This window comes from Akebia trifoliata, chromosome 3, assembly GCF_017979445.1.
Source record: "Akebia trifoliata isolate Shusen 1 chromosome 3, ASM1797944v1, whole genome shotgun sequence".
NCBI lineage: Eukaryota > Viridiplantae > Streptophyta > Magnoliopsida > Ranunculales > Lardizabalaceae > Akebia > Akebia trifoliata.
In genome coordinates, this window is record NC_141377.1 from 52,016,760 (window position 1) to 52,031,122 (window position 14,363).

At 37.8% G+C, this 14,363-nt stretch overlaps 2 protein-coding genes across 3 annotated transcripts; one reads left to right on the forward strand and one right to left on the reverse strand.

Moving 5' to 3' along the window:
- The first annotated feature begins 414 nt into the window (after nucleotides 1–414).
- On the forward strand, nucleotides 415–6,766 carry LOC147407849 (putative L-gulonolactone oxidase 6). Its single transcript, XM_086436610.1, has 3 exons — nucleotides 415–1,184; nucleotides 3,718–3,973; nucleotides 5,695–6,766. The coding sequence occupies exons 1-3, from the start codon at nucleotides 492–494 to the stop codon at nucleotides 6,516–6,518; spliced, it is 1,773 nt and encodes a 590-aa protein (XP_086292736.1). The 5' UTR covers nucleotides 415–491; the 3' UTR covers nucleotides 6,519–6,766.
- LOC147407850 (ABC transporter A family protein) lies at nucleotides 6,754–13,802 on the reverse strand. Of its 2 annotated transcripts, XM_086436613.1 has the most exons (3): nucleotides 13,639–13,802; nucleotides 13,414–13,551; nucleotides 6,754–7,038 (listed from the first exon to the last, which is right to left on the reverse strand). In XM_086436613.1, the coding sequence occupies exons 1-3, from the start codon at nucleotides 13,720–13,722 to the stop codon at nucleotides 6,943–6,945; spliced, it is 318 nt and encodes a 105-aa protein (XP_086292739.1). In that variant the 5' UTR covers nucleotides 13,723–13,802; the 3' UTR covers nucleotides 6,754–6,942. The 2 variants fall into 2 exon arrangements, with proteins under 2 accessions (XP_086292739.1, XP_086292738.1); XM_086436612.1 differs by lacking the exons at nucleotides 13,414–13,551; nucleotides 13,639–13,802 and adding an exon at nucleotides 10,982–13,405.
- Between the last annotated feature and the right edge of the window lie 561 nt (nucleotides 13,803–14,363).

The window sequence follows — 14,363 nt, forward strand, 5'->3', positions numbered from 1 at the left end:
ATCTATGATTCAGTGTACATCGCCATGTTATAGCAATGTTGTAGGAAGTTAGTTTAGAAAGACTCATTATTATACTGGTCTTTTATAATTTAAAGTATCATCTAGTGAGATTTTGTAGTTAATAAAAAAAAATTGTAATTCAAAACCTATATCATAAATTATTTAAGGTTTGAATACATATCGATTGTATTTAAGTCATTTTTCATTAGTCTATTAGAGTAGACCAACGTCAAGGGGGCATGTCATAAATTTGAAAACATAAACGTGTATCGCAAATATTCACCAAAATCATCCTTTTTCAAATGGAGGGAAATCCTCAAATTTACATCCTTATTCAGGGAGGTTTTATTAAAAAAATAATAATAATCCCAATAGTCAAAAATTTTGATTGAAGGCTCTTTAAAGTGTAAAACCCTCCAACCCAAACACCCTCTCTCACCCTACATCTATAATGTACTGTGTACAGAACCCATTATCAAGGTCCTCACAAGATGCAAGATTCAAGACCCTTAAAGGTTCATCTTCTTTTATGCATTTTCAAGTATCAATGTATGGTACTACTGATGTGTATGGTGCACAGTAGTCCTCCAGAAGATCCCATCAAGTGTTCCTCACCAATGCATGATTGCATCATCACCAACTCTTATGGATCATTTCCTGATCGAAGTGTGTGTGGGGCCAAAGAGGTAGCTTACCCAACCACAGAGGAACAACTCATCACCATTGTAGCAAAGGCTTCGATGGACAAGACGAAGATCAAGGTTGCAACTAGGTACTCTCACAGCATTCCCAAGCTTGTTTGTTTGGACGATCAGGATGGGTTGCTCATAAGTACAAGATATCTGAACCGTACATTGAAGGTTGATGCATCAACTATGATGATAACGGTTGAGAGTGGTGTGACCCTTAGAGAGGTGATAGAACAGGCAGCGAAGGCTGGACTGGCACTCCCTTATGCACCTTATTGGTGGGGTTTGACCGTTGGTGGGTTACTGGCAACCGGTGCACACGGTAGCTCTCTGTGGGGGAAAGGAAGTTCGGTTCATGACTATGTGGAGGAAATTCGGATCGTGAGTCCCGGTGGTCCTAAGGAGGGGTATGTTAAGGTCAGGACTCTTGACAATAATCAACCTGATTTGAATGCGGTCAAGCTTTCTTTAGGAGTCCTTGGAGTTGTTTCACAGGTAATGTTTTCAAATCAATATAACCAGAACTTGAGCTGTAAAAAAAACAAAAAACAAAAATTCTCTTTAAATAGTTTCGGTTCTTGATTTATATCAGTTCCTATCAATTTCGATTTTTATAGATGTAAAAATCCGCAATTCACCTCGAAACCCCAACTCTGATCAAGGTACGTCACACAAATAATAGAAAAAAGAGGAAAGAGAGAGACCACTACGAGGAATCATTCCACTATAATCCATATCCCACCGATACATGAGTTTCCTTCTACAAGATAGTCCTCATGTCTTTTATCCTAAATCCTTGTTTTCTTATCTTTTTTACCATCTCTCATACACTTTTTTATAGATAAAATCCTTAAAACCCACAAAAGGGATCTAGTACTAAGTTGATTCTACTGCTTTATTAATCTTTATCAAAATAAGATAATTATCCTTAAGGAAATAATCATTTCATATTGGGATTCTTTCCCTAATTAGATAGGATTTGATCATGATAATATCATGTGACATGATGACATATCCGATGTATGTCTCGAGATACACACATATTGATATAATATGAATGGTCCAGATTGAAGTGATTTTATCCCCTCTACAATAATTGCTCTCGAAGGTAGAGATTGATGCACTCGATATTCATTTTCGAGAACTATGTAATTCTTGACAATCCTCCCAAAGATGACCTAAATGAGTACCGACCCTTATCTTGTTCCTCTTTTAGCATAAATCTGACCTTCCATTTGATTGAACTCGACTTGTTGAGTTGAGCCAATATTGACTTTAAACAAAATCCGACTAACCTAAAAGTCGGGCTTCATTCCTTAAGAGGAACCAAGACTTCTCCTTCTGCGAAATTGACTAGCTTGAAAGTCAGGGTTGGCTCATTAGGAGAACCATAAATTTTCTTTCTGCCAAAGTAACTATCTTGAAAGTAGGGCTTGGTTCCTTAGGAGGAACCTAGAAACTAATCATTTTGACCAAATAGGTTGGGCTTGGATTAAACCTCAAGTTACAAATTGATTATTCTTGTTGGGTTGTTGTTTAATAAACGAGGCCACTTGACTCAACAGAGTCCGGTTGAGTTCTTGTTTAATAAACAAGTGTCCACTTGACTCGACAGAGGTACTTGACGAGTTCCCGAGTGAAATTCTGAAAGATGACTCAACTAGTCCCTTGACTCACTCGAGTTCCAAATTATTATTAAATTGTATTACTCTATTAATCTGAGTTCCTGAGTAATGAATTATTCTCAGTTGGGCTTTGATTTACAGCCCCCATGCCGCTATTTGCTAAAGATATGATCGAGTCTAGGATAAATAAGTAGAGTAACCTTGTGAACCCGGTCGTAGCTTCCTGTACCATATAAAGTTGCCTGTACTGGCCCAAAACCTGCTTGCAAGTTGAGGAAGGATTACCCCATATATATATATACATAGAGCCCAAGGTCATGATACTCTCTTAAGGTCATGCCCCCCATTAATCCTAATTACCCATGCCTTCAACATAAAAGAACGTTTGTCTTTAATCAATGGAACACTTCTTTGTCCTTTTCACCAGTGTTAAGTTTAATCCCCACATCGGGCACTCATTCCCTTGTCTCTCTCCTTGTAACTTCCTGGGCCACTCCGCTCAGTGCCAATTGGTTTTGATTTGGACCCCCATATGTATCAACCAGATCTAGATTTTTCTCACCGAGAATCTGCATTAAAAACTCCAAGCTCCTGATTTGTTGGGTCATTCTTGTCAATCTTCACCTTTCGATAGGACCATAACTCACTATCCTGGTCCAGCCCAGCACACCATTATATTTTATAAATGTACATTATGTTAAGTTAGATCTATGATTATACAACAAAAAATAACTATAATATATTATTTCTTTTTTTCTTTTTTTTCCTAAGCAAGTAAGGGTTTAGAGGTTAATGGAGGTGAAGATGAGTTCAACTAAAATAGCAAAATCTACACCATTTTAATCTAGAATAAATATTGACCTCTATTTTGATGATAAGCAATATCAAACGGCCTCATATGGTTTTTAAAATTGCATGGATAAAATCCATAATCAACCTGAGCCCGGACCAGGCCCATGAGGCTGGGGCCTCCATTTTAAGTCCTTAACCATGTTAGACCCGATAGAGGTAAAAGGAAGCTCTAGGGTATACAGCCCACCTCTTTAGGGCCAGGTTAGGGTTCGACAAAACCCAGTCCACCTCTATAGGGTCTGGTTAGGATTCAACCAAACTCAAACCCACCCATTGACGGCCCTAACCATGGTCCCACATGTATTACGATGCAGTGTATATGTAGATTGAAGGGTTGTACTCTCATCTAATCAGATTACTTCAGATCATATGAACCATCAAATTCAGACCAACCAATATGTGGTATAGATCAATTGTGCCATAGTCCAAATGTATGGACAATGATGCACTGGACCACAGATATCTGTAGCTGCTGGCATCACCAGATCGATCTTTCAAATGAAGAATAAAATTGAAGCTTTCTCATTTTTTTTTTTGTTTGTTTAATGTAGGTCACACTAAGACTACAACCAATGTTCAAAAGGTCCATCACCTATTTAGAGATGAATGACTTGGCCTTGAGTGACCAAGCGACCAGCTTCGGCCATAAACATGAGTTTGCAGACATGATATGGTACCCCAGCCAGCGTAAGGTGCTCTACCGAGTTGACGACCGAGTCGACTCCAACGTTTCGGGTAATGGCCTCAATAACTTCATCGGATTCCGTCCTACACTTTCGGTCGCATTGGCGCTCATAAGATCTTCAGGTTTGTATGTGACAACTCTCAGAAAGAAAAAAAAAAAGAAACATATTTCTGCTGATCCCAGTTGAATAACTAATATAAATAACCAATTGGAATTGGTTTGGGTGTTTTTTGTATTTCTAAATAATTTTTTTTTTAAATATATAAAAGAACATAAAATTTTATTATTTTATGTAAAAGTGTGATTTTGTGCTTACAGCACCAAACTAATCCAATTTTTAACCCAAAAAAGTTAAAAACCATTACTTTTTAAATATAAATCATTTTATTTCAGATCGACTTCTCTTTATTAATGCTTTGGCCAATCTCATCATGGTGGATATACTCTCTAACATTAGTTTGATTCATGATTTCTAGATATTGGATTTGACCAATAATGAAAAAAGATGCTCGAATCCAGAAGTAGGGATCTAAAATATAGAATGGAATGATACATAGAAACATAGACAAACAAATTCCTTTAAGAATAAGGGGATTCCTAATTGGAAGGGAAATAGGCTACTCAAGAATTCGGAATGTCATAGAATTTATATGGTAATTAAATAAAATAAGGAATTCAGAAAATGTAAATACTACTTTACTATACTAATAAATAATAAAAGTTAAAAAAAAAAAAAGAATGAATTAATTAGGCTCATCTTTTGTATTTAGCATGGACTAAACATTGAAGGGTACGTGGGTCTGGAATTTGATTGATTTTAAACCAAAAAGTATTCTCCTCAGTTCTAGTATCCTTGCCAGAACCGAGGAGGCTGGGGTTCAGGATCCGATGACCCATCAAACATGATCCTAATCGTTTAACCAAAAAATCCAATGGTCAAGATTTAACCTCAAGATAAGGATTTCGTGCTTACACGGCCAGGATCAACCACGTAGGTAGTCTATTTCTTGCAGATCCTCTTTGAAGCCTCCATTTGCTGCTTTGTTAGTGTAGGTAGTTTATCTCTACGGCTCCCTTCTTGCTTTCCGAGGGTTAGGATGAGGTTTGGTCAAGTGTTAGACGAGCTTGACTGCTTCTCATTGTTGTAGCGAAACATATTGGGCTGATTTTTTGTGAGGATGATCTCATCAAGTGTTAGACGAGCTTGACTGCTTCTCATTGTTGTAGCGAAACATATTGGGCTGATTTTTTGTGAGGATGATCTCATCGTAGATATCCTTCTCACAAGAAATCAGCTAAATTTAAAACTTTTAAGTCATATAAGACAAATTTTCTCCCAACGTTCCCCCTTAAGATTGTTTGCCGAATGATATATATATATATATATGGACCACCATCCAACGTGTTTTGTAAAGTGAGGTTAAAAGTTTTAGAATGAACTGATTTTTTGTGAGGATAATCTCATTTTTGGTGAAAATAATCTCTATAGGGAGATCATCGTCACCAAAAATCAGTCATTCCCAAAACTTCTAACCCCAATTTATAAGTTGAAGAATCGTGAACCGTCTATTTTTGTAAACCACTTTTGATGAGGTTAGAAGTTTCAGAGTGGGCTGATTTTATTTTAGGATTATCTACTCACCATAGAGATCATCCTCACCAAAAATCACCCTATTGAAACTTTTAACCCCAATTTACAAAACATTCAATGGTGATTCCGCTCCATATATAAATTCAAGCTAATGGGGCAACCCATTCTCAATGACCTCGGAATCTATTCCGACTTGTCTGAGCTTTAAGTGCATGTCTGTTATTCTGATGAGATTGTTTGTTTGTCAAATAGAGGAAACACAAGAATCAACACAAAATTCTGATGCAAAATGTAGCAATGCGAAGCTAACGACATCCACACTCAAGACAATTGGATTCGGGTTCTCTAACAATGGAATCACTTTTACTGGCTATCCAGTAATCGGATACCAAAACCGCTTACAAGCCTCAGGGAGCTGCCTCGATAGCTCTCAAAATGCTCAAATCACTGCATGTCCATGGGATCCCAGAGTTAAAGGTCAGTTCTTTCACCAAACCACCATAAGCATTGGATTATCCAACATCAAGAACTTCATTGAAGATGTCCAGAAACTAAGGGATTTAGAACCTAAAGCGTTCTGTGGTGTAGAGCTCTACAATGGGATTTTAATGCGATATGTTAAGGCTTCAAGTGCTTACTTGGGTAAACAAGAAGATGCCCTTGATTTCGATATAACTTATTATCGAAGCATTCATCCGATGACTCCTAGGCTTCATGAAGACATACTCGAAGAAGTAGAGCAGATCGCGCTGTTCAAGTATGGGGGGCTACCACATTGGGCAAAAAATCGGAACATTGCATTTGATGGTGTGATCAAGAAGTATGGGAATGCCCCAGCTTTCTTAAAGGTGAAAAAGATGTATGACCCATTAGGACTCTTCTCAAGTGATTGGACTGATCAAATTCTTGGGCTACAACAAGGGGTGAGTATAATCAAGGAAGGGTGTGCCCTTGAAGGTTTGTGTTTATGTTCAGAGGACTTCCATTGTGCCCCGAGGAAGGGCTATGTTTGCCGACCAGGTCGAGTGTACAAAGATGCACGGGTGTGTACCCGTTTAAACACTCCTACGAAGTAGTAATTATCTCAGAATCCTTTGTATTTTCAGCTATGTTTGCCATTCAAAATTATTGATATATCAATCTAATTCTTGCATCTATTCTACATAAGGAAGAAATGCAACACCACAATCTATAATGGGGGTGGAGATTAGTGTTCTAATGAGGAGATATCAGTCATAAACAAATGGACAGATTTTTCTCTGTCGAGATAAAGCAGTAAAGTTGTTGACTATTGACGTAAAAAAAAAAAAAAAAAAAAACACAACAGAGATTAAATGCATAAGATCTTTGTGAAGATTCTAACAATGGGTCCACCGCAGAATGCAGATCAGTTGCACTTTGATTATTGTTATTAAAGCTAAATACACATTCAACATGATGAGAATAATCATGGGGGGACTACCAAAACCAACCTCAGTCAGAAGTGCAATCTCTAGTCATCTATTCTGGGGCTTCCACATGTTTCGGAGCCTCAGCTTCTTTCAACTTTTCGAGAGCTGAAATGCGTTTATCCAGAGATTCATAGAGGCCTTTCACCTGGAGAACGGAAGAAGCAAGGTATTCATCAAAATAGAGCCAAATCTAGTGGCATATTGCATATGCATATCTTTACTATTATAATGAGAGAAGGCGGATCAGAAGTGGTTCAACACCAAAATTTGGATTCCAAAAATGCCCCCACCTTAACTTTTAAACTTAATATAATTAAGGTCATTTTAGTCAAAAATCAAGAAAATTGCAATCAAACATCCCTAAAATCACGTTGGCTAATTTTTCAAATTTACAAAAATAAACTTTTCACTATGTAATCTTCAAACCACCCATTAATTAATATTTTAAGTTACAAATAAACCTTTCCGATACATGTGTGTTTGCACATGCCCCCTTCTAGTTTAAATAATAGAAGATGTGAATCCCTGCTTCTCTCCCAAGGTTTCATTTTATCACTGGCACAAGAATTGCAGTTGAATTTGTTCCAATTTTCAGCGATCTTACAAGAATGGTGCAAAAATATCTATTGCTTCAAATCGAAGGGAAATCCTTCAAAAGGAGGGTATGCGACCAATTTTAGAGAAAGGCTCAGACCTTTGCACCTCGTGAAGATGCATAAGTTGATGTCAGCAAAAGGTTCATGCCTGCACATGAGTTATTAATGGTTCTTTGGTAGCAACCATGGTTCATTTGAAATTTATCTTATTTTCTGTTTCTTCAGATTTTCTTAATGTTGTCATAATTTAACCCCAAGGGGTTGGCGTAGTGCCAAGCCAAGCATTGATAAGCTCCTCAGGAAGGGTAGGTCAAGTGTTCGAAACCCCATGAAGTAATGAATTCCTTGGGGTCAGGTTTGGTTGACCCTCAACTCAACCAGTTGCATGTAGGACTTTCCGAGGGGACGGTGATTGTGATAATGGGATTAGTCTCACCTGAAGGGTGGGGATACCCACGATAAGCAAAAAAAATTGTTGTCATAATTTAGTGTCTGCTGACAGGATCTAAACAATTAATCTTTTTTAGTAGTTTCAAGTTTCATCCTGGCAAAACAATAATACTTCACTTTTATTTATTTATTTTCCCAAAAATTTGCAAGATTCATGACGTTTGGAGGTAATATTAGTCAACTTATTGCTCAAGTACAGGTATGAGTGTTGGGAGTCCAACATTTTGCAAGGTGATGGACACGGCAAATCCAAAAAGAAAAAAAAAATGCCATCATCGAAATTTATAAAGAAAAAAAATGAATCATCATCATCATCAAAGCCTCATCCCAAATATTTGGGGCCAGCTGAATGAATCTTGTTCCTCCATTCAATTATATACAGATAAACGTCTTCTGTTATTGAAAGTGTGTTTCAATTACCGATGCTTTAAAAATTATCAAGTGTAACCATGTTTAAAAAAAATACATTAAATATATTCCGAATAATCACTCATGAAGGTACCAAGTCCGACTCCATATGCATGGACACACAATTCTTTTGGAATTTCAATGAATCCCTGGAACACAGATATCCACATCCACTCATACAACCCTTAGTTACTAGAAGCTGGAACAGCAACGGAGCTAGGATCTTATCTGTGGGGGAAACTAAGACCCTTACAAATTTTTAAAATTCTAGTGGGGGCAATAACGACGGATTTATTTTTCCGCCACTGTAATCAATTGTAGTAGCATATCTTATAAGTTTTAGAATTTTGTCACGATCCTTAGGTTAAGACTTAAACTTTACACTCCATCAACACCTGGGTATTTTTGGAGCATTGGTTCGGGCCTTAACATTTTGTATCAAAGCCAACCCCACGTCCAGGGCTCAAATCATGGGGGTGATTATGGAAAAAAGGGAAGGAGGGGGGGGTCCTCTATAGTATGGGATATCAAAGGAGTTAGAAAAAAAAAAAAAAAAAGGGCTCCTCTATAGTATAGGATATGGAAGGGGTTCTTTAAAAAAGAAGAAGAAGATAGGGGCTTGTCATAGTATGGGATATGGAAGGGGTCCGCCATAGTAGGCCACCATGATGAGTTTGGGAAGGGGAAACTAATGGAGAAAAAAAAAGGAGGGGTACCTGGTATTTGGAAAGAAAGCAAAGGGGCTCACCATAAAGTGGACCAACGGGTGTCGGCCTTGAAACGTGGGGGTATGCTAAACACAGGCTCAACCTGAGCTCAACTCAACCCGACCATCGGGCTTGAGCTCATTAACCCAAGCTCAATCTAAGCATAACTTTCTAAAAGCGGGTTGAGCTCGGATTAGCCCAAGCTCATTGAACAACCTTAAATTCATTTTGATCAACAAATATATTGTATATTTTAAACACATATACATCATTGAATACTAAACAAAACCCACATTAATAATATTGAAATGTCCACAAGACATAATAATAATATAAAATCAAAAAACTAAATTGAAAAATTTTCGATGACGCTTCCCTTCACTTACTAGTCCTTAATGTAAATATCATTAATGAAATAACTCTTCATCTTCAAGAAATTTGTGCATACTATATATGAACATATACATTAATGGATTCAAATAGAAGGAAGAAAAAAACAGACAAAATTTCTTCCCTAGTTATAGGAAGAAATAAAGAAAAATATATAATTAATATGAAAATATTTATATATTTGTGTATGTGTTGTGTGTGTGTGTGTATACATGGGTGAAGCCAGGATTTTGCCCATGTGGGGGCAACCAAGAGTAGAATTTTTTTTGGTGGGACAACTAAGAGTGAAAAATAATATTTGTGGGGGTAGCTAAGAGTGGAAAAAAATAATTGTGGGGGCAAGTGCCCCCACTGTAAATCCGTCCGTGTGTAGAGTTTGCCCGTGCCAACGGCACAGACATCCTCTCTTGGATTAAGGGTAAAAGTGAAAATAATAAATTTGGAGGGGTATTATTGAAATATTTAAGGGTAAAGAGGCAAAAAGGTAAAAATAAAAAATAATAAAGTGGATTAAAAGGGTAAAAGAGAAAATATAAGAAAGTTATAGAGGTGAAGTGTAAAGAAAATAAAGTGGATCCCACAAAACTATAACTTGATGGGAGGGTTAAGGGGGTAAAAGTGAAAAAAATAAAGTTGGAAGAGTATTATTAAAGAATTTTGAGGTTAAAAGGATAAAAGATGAAAACGATAAAGTAGGTCAAACAGGGTCAAAGAGAAGATATAATAAAGTTAGAGGGAGTAAAGAGGAAAGACAAAAAAGTGGGGTGTAGGTGGATGAGACATTTTTCCAATCACAAAACTGTAGCTGAGGAGTATTTATCGCTAACTCAAAAACAACAATTGTAGCAACTCAGTTGTGTTTTATTATATAGATAGCATCAGGTTCGGGTTGAGTTGAGTTGCTTGAACCCTCAACCCGAATTGATTTAGACAATTTTAAAAATACCCAAATAACAAATCAATAGGAAACTCAAAAAGGGAAACCATGTTGGTAGCCAAAATTTGTCTTATATGGGTTAAAAGTTTTGGATTGGACTATTTTTTGTGAGGATGATCTCTATGGTGAGGAGATCATCCTCAGAAAAATCAGCACATTCTAAAACTTCTAACCCCATCAAAAGTGGTTTACAAATTAACGGTAAAAATGGACAGTCCACAATTCTTAACTTTGTAAACCACTTTTGATGGGGTTAAAATCAGCACATTCTGAAACTTCTAACCCCATCAAAAGTGGTTTACAAATTAATGGAAAAAATCGACGGTCCACAATTCTTCAACTTTGTAAACCACTTTTGATGGGGTTAGAAGTTTCAGATTGTGCTGATTTTTTGTGAGGATGATCTCCTCACCATAGAGATCATCCTCACAAAAAAATCAGCCCAATCCGAAACTTTTAACCCTATAGGACAAATTTTGGCTCCCAACATGTTCTCCCTAATGTGGGCTGCCAAACATGTCCCATGTATATATATATATATATTGATAGATAGATAATGAAATTAATATGATTTTGACATGGAAAGAAAATGAAAGGAACCTGTTGAGAGATGGCTTCATGGGCAACTTTGTAATCCTTGTGAAGGACATAAAGACCCACAGCCAAAGCAGTTGCAGCACCAGCAAAGAACAACGCCAACCTTATTCTCAATACGTAACCCATCGCCTCTTCTCTTGTGCTCCCCATTATCAAATCAAATGTGTTTGTTAAAAGTCTTAAATGGAAAACTGATTTAGTAAAGAAGCAAACAAGATGCATAGGTGGCAATAAAAAATGTGCCACAGCCAACCACCCACATGTCATCATAACAGTGCAGATCTTGTACTCCTTGTAGTTTAGTTACAATATGGCTCTTGGTCCTGTTTTGAGCCACGCGGTATAATCTTTCGGGTAACTCCTAGACAACAAGTTTTTACTTGAGATGACAGATTAATGGCGCACACCCATCCGAATGGTAACAAGAACTATAAGAAAAGGGAAAACCAATGCTCAACCTCTTCTCTTCAATGATGGGAGTGGTGGAGGCCCCTCACTCAATTATCTTCCTCTTCTCACCCAATTATCTTCCTCCCCAACTTCTTCCTTATCTGGTTAATTTTCTCCTATTTATTAGAGCCCTTGGATCAAGAAGGATTTGGGTAGGTTAGAGTTGTTGCAACTCAACCCAAGAATAAAAAAGAAGATCGATTCACGATTTATGATTTTCCAAGATCAGATAAACGGAAAGGCATAGAGCATGTCTTGCCAAAAGGATGGAAAATGAGAGAGCAAAAAATTATCAAAAAGGAGGGGAAGGAGTCGAATTAAAAGTTCACCAACTGCTACTTGCTTTGCTATCTTCATGACTGGGTATTGATCCTTGTGAAGAACCAATTTCACGAGTGAAAACGTAGACAAGTAGAGTAGAACAAGGCGATCTACCTTGTTGTCAAGTCTCTCAATCATCTTACGATGAAATACAGATCATTCCAAAAATCATATGATTATATAGCCAAAGAGAATAGACCACACCTAAAATCATCCCAAGAATTGCTAACGTGGCTACTAAGTTAGTTCTCTAGAAAGCTCCAACTGAGATGGCAAAATTCCCCGATAAAACTGGTAGTACTAGGTGAACTCATACGGGCCAAAGTCAATGAGAAGGAAATCATATAGAGTTTCAGCATGGTGTTCACTAATCACCCATCATATCTATCAAATCAATCTTATGTCAGTCATATAGTACAACAACACACAGGAAAAGGGTGGGGTTGGAGGAACCGGTCCATGACTTTGACATCGGTGGGATGTTGTCTCCAATTCCTTTTATGTTCAATAGAGCCAACCCCACCCCCCTTGTGATTCATGGTTTCACGTTGGTTGGGTCAGATGAATTTTTTTTTTTTATCGGTAAAAGTCATTTCATTAAGGCAGTCGAGAAGACTGACGAAAAGAAACAATACAAGAGAAGCTAAAGTCAAATATTCTTGATACTACAAACTTGGTCCCATCTAACAACAAAGTCTTCAAAGGACACAACCCTAAACTCCTTAAAGACCTTGCACCATAAGAATAGCAAGCCCAAGTTGGACATTACAATGTTGTCCTCCGAGTCACATCTTCCCTCAAAAGTGCAGTTATTGTGCTCCAACCAAATCCCCCAACAAATTGCCAAAGGAATGATCCTCCACAAAAATTCTTTAGCATCACAAAATTTGTTGAATGATTAACCGTTCAACCACTTCATGAGGTTTCTATATTCTGAAATTGCCACATCCTTGTCAGATAAATAAACTCTCTCACAAGACTAATGTGTGCCCTCGTGTCAATGATAAAGAACTGAAGAACTTTAGGAGACCAAGACTCGATAAGTATCCCACTGTAACATGCAGTACAATTTGAGAATCAATTCTAGTAAGAGTGTGGATTAGAAGGAAAGAATGTCTCATTAGGAGGTAAATTGTTATCTCAAAAGATCAAACAAGGCTGTTCTCTATAAAAGAGCTATAAGCTATACGAGTATATGGAGCCCAAAATAAAAGTTCCATTATTAGTATTAAAGTTGTTCTATAGGCTCAACATAAAACTAGCTTTTTTATCGTCTCCTCCAAATCTTGAGATGGGTTTTATCAACAATTCTACATGAACCTCTCTATAGTCTCTACATAATTAATTCCCTTTTTGGGGTGGTTCCCCCAAATTAAAGGAGAGAAATTTGGGGAAAAAAAACAATAGTAATTAAAAGAAACCCAGAAGAACATTGAAAAGATCCATTGAACCAAATCAAAGGGTGGTGCCCTCCAAAAGTCCTTAACTACACACCCATTTCTCATCATCTCTTAGATGGGTTTGTTACCAATTATAAATCACTACTCTACAATAGCAAATGCAAATGTCGGTATTTAGACATTTATAAAGATACCCAAATAAAAAATCAGAAGAAACTCAGAAAGGGAAATCGAAGAATGAAATTAAAATATAATCAAACGAACCTGTTGAGAGATGGCTTCATGAGCAACCTTGTAATCTTTGTGAAGGAAATAAAGACCCACAGCCGAAGCACTTGCAGCACCAGCGAAGAACGATGCCAATCTTACTCTCAAAACGTAACCCATCTCTTCTTCTTCCTCCTGTTCCACCAATATCAGAATCAGATCAAATGTGTTTGTTAAAAGTCTTAAATGAAAAACTATTCTCGCAAATCTAAATACCAATACCTCTTTAGTAAAGCAGCGAACAAGATGCGTAGGTGGCGATAGAGAAATGTGCCACGGCCCACGTCTTTTTATCCACCTCATCATCAGCAGATCTTGTACTCCTTGTAGTTTACTTACAATATGTCTCCGGGTCTTGTTCTGAACCACGTGAGACAATCTTTATTGTCCAGCGTTATATAAATGATGAGTCCGATAAGCCTTACTAACATAGTGAGGAAATACTTAAGGGTATGTTTGATTGCATGGAAAGTCACTTTCCATGGAATTTGAAATCCATGGAAAATTAGTTGTGGAAAATAGGTAGGGTTGGAAAATCAAATTCCATTGTTTGATTTCACATGGATAAAATCATGAAAAAATATGAGAAAAAAGAAGAAGAGGAGAAGGAGGAAGAAGATGATAGGAGGGGGAGAGGAAGAAGAAGATGACGAGGAAGAGGGAGGGGGGAGGATGTGGCGACAACGGTGGCTGCCACGACGGCGGCAACGGTGGCGGTGACGACGACGACGGTGGCGGCCACGACGACGACGACGGTGGCGGCCACGACAACGACGACGGTGACGGTGGCGACGGAGGTAAGTGAGGAAGATGGGGGGAGAACGTGGTGGTAGTGGTGGTGGATGAGGTGAGGGATGGAGAAGAAGGAGAAGAAGAAAAAGAAGAAAAGAGATAGAAGGTGGTCGGAGACGGAGCCGATGGCGACGGCGATGGTGACGACGACGACG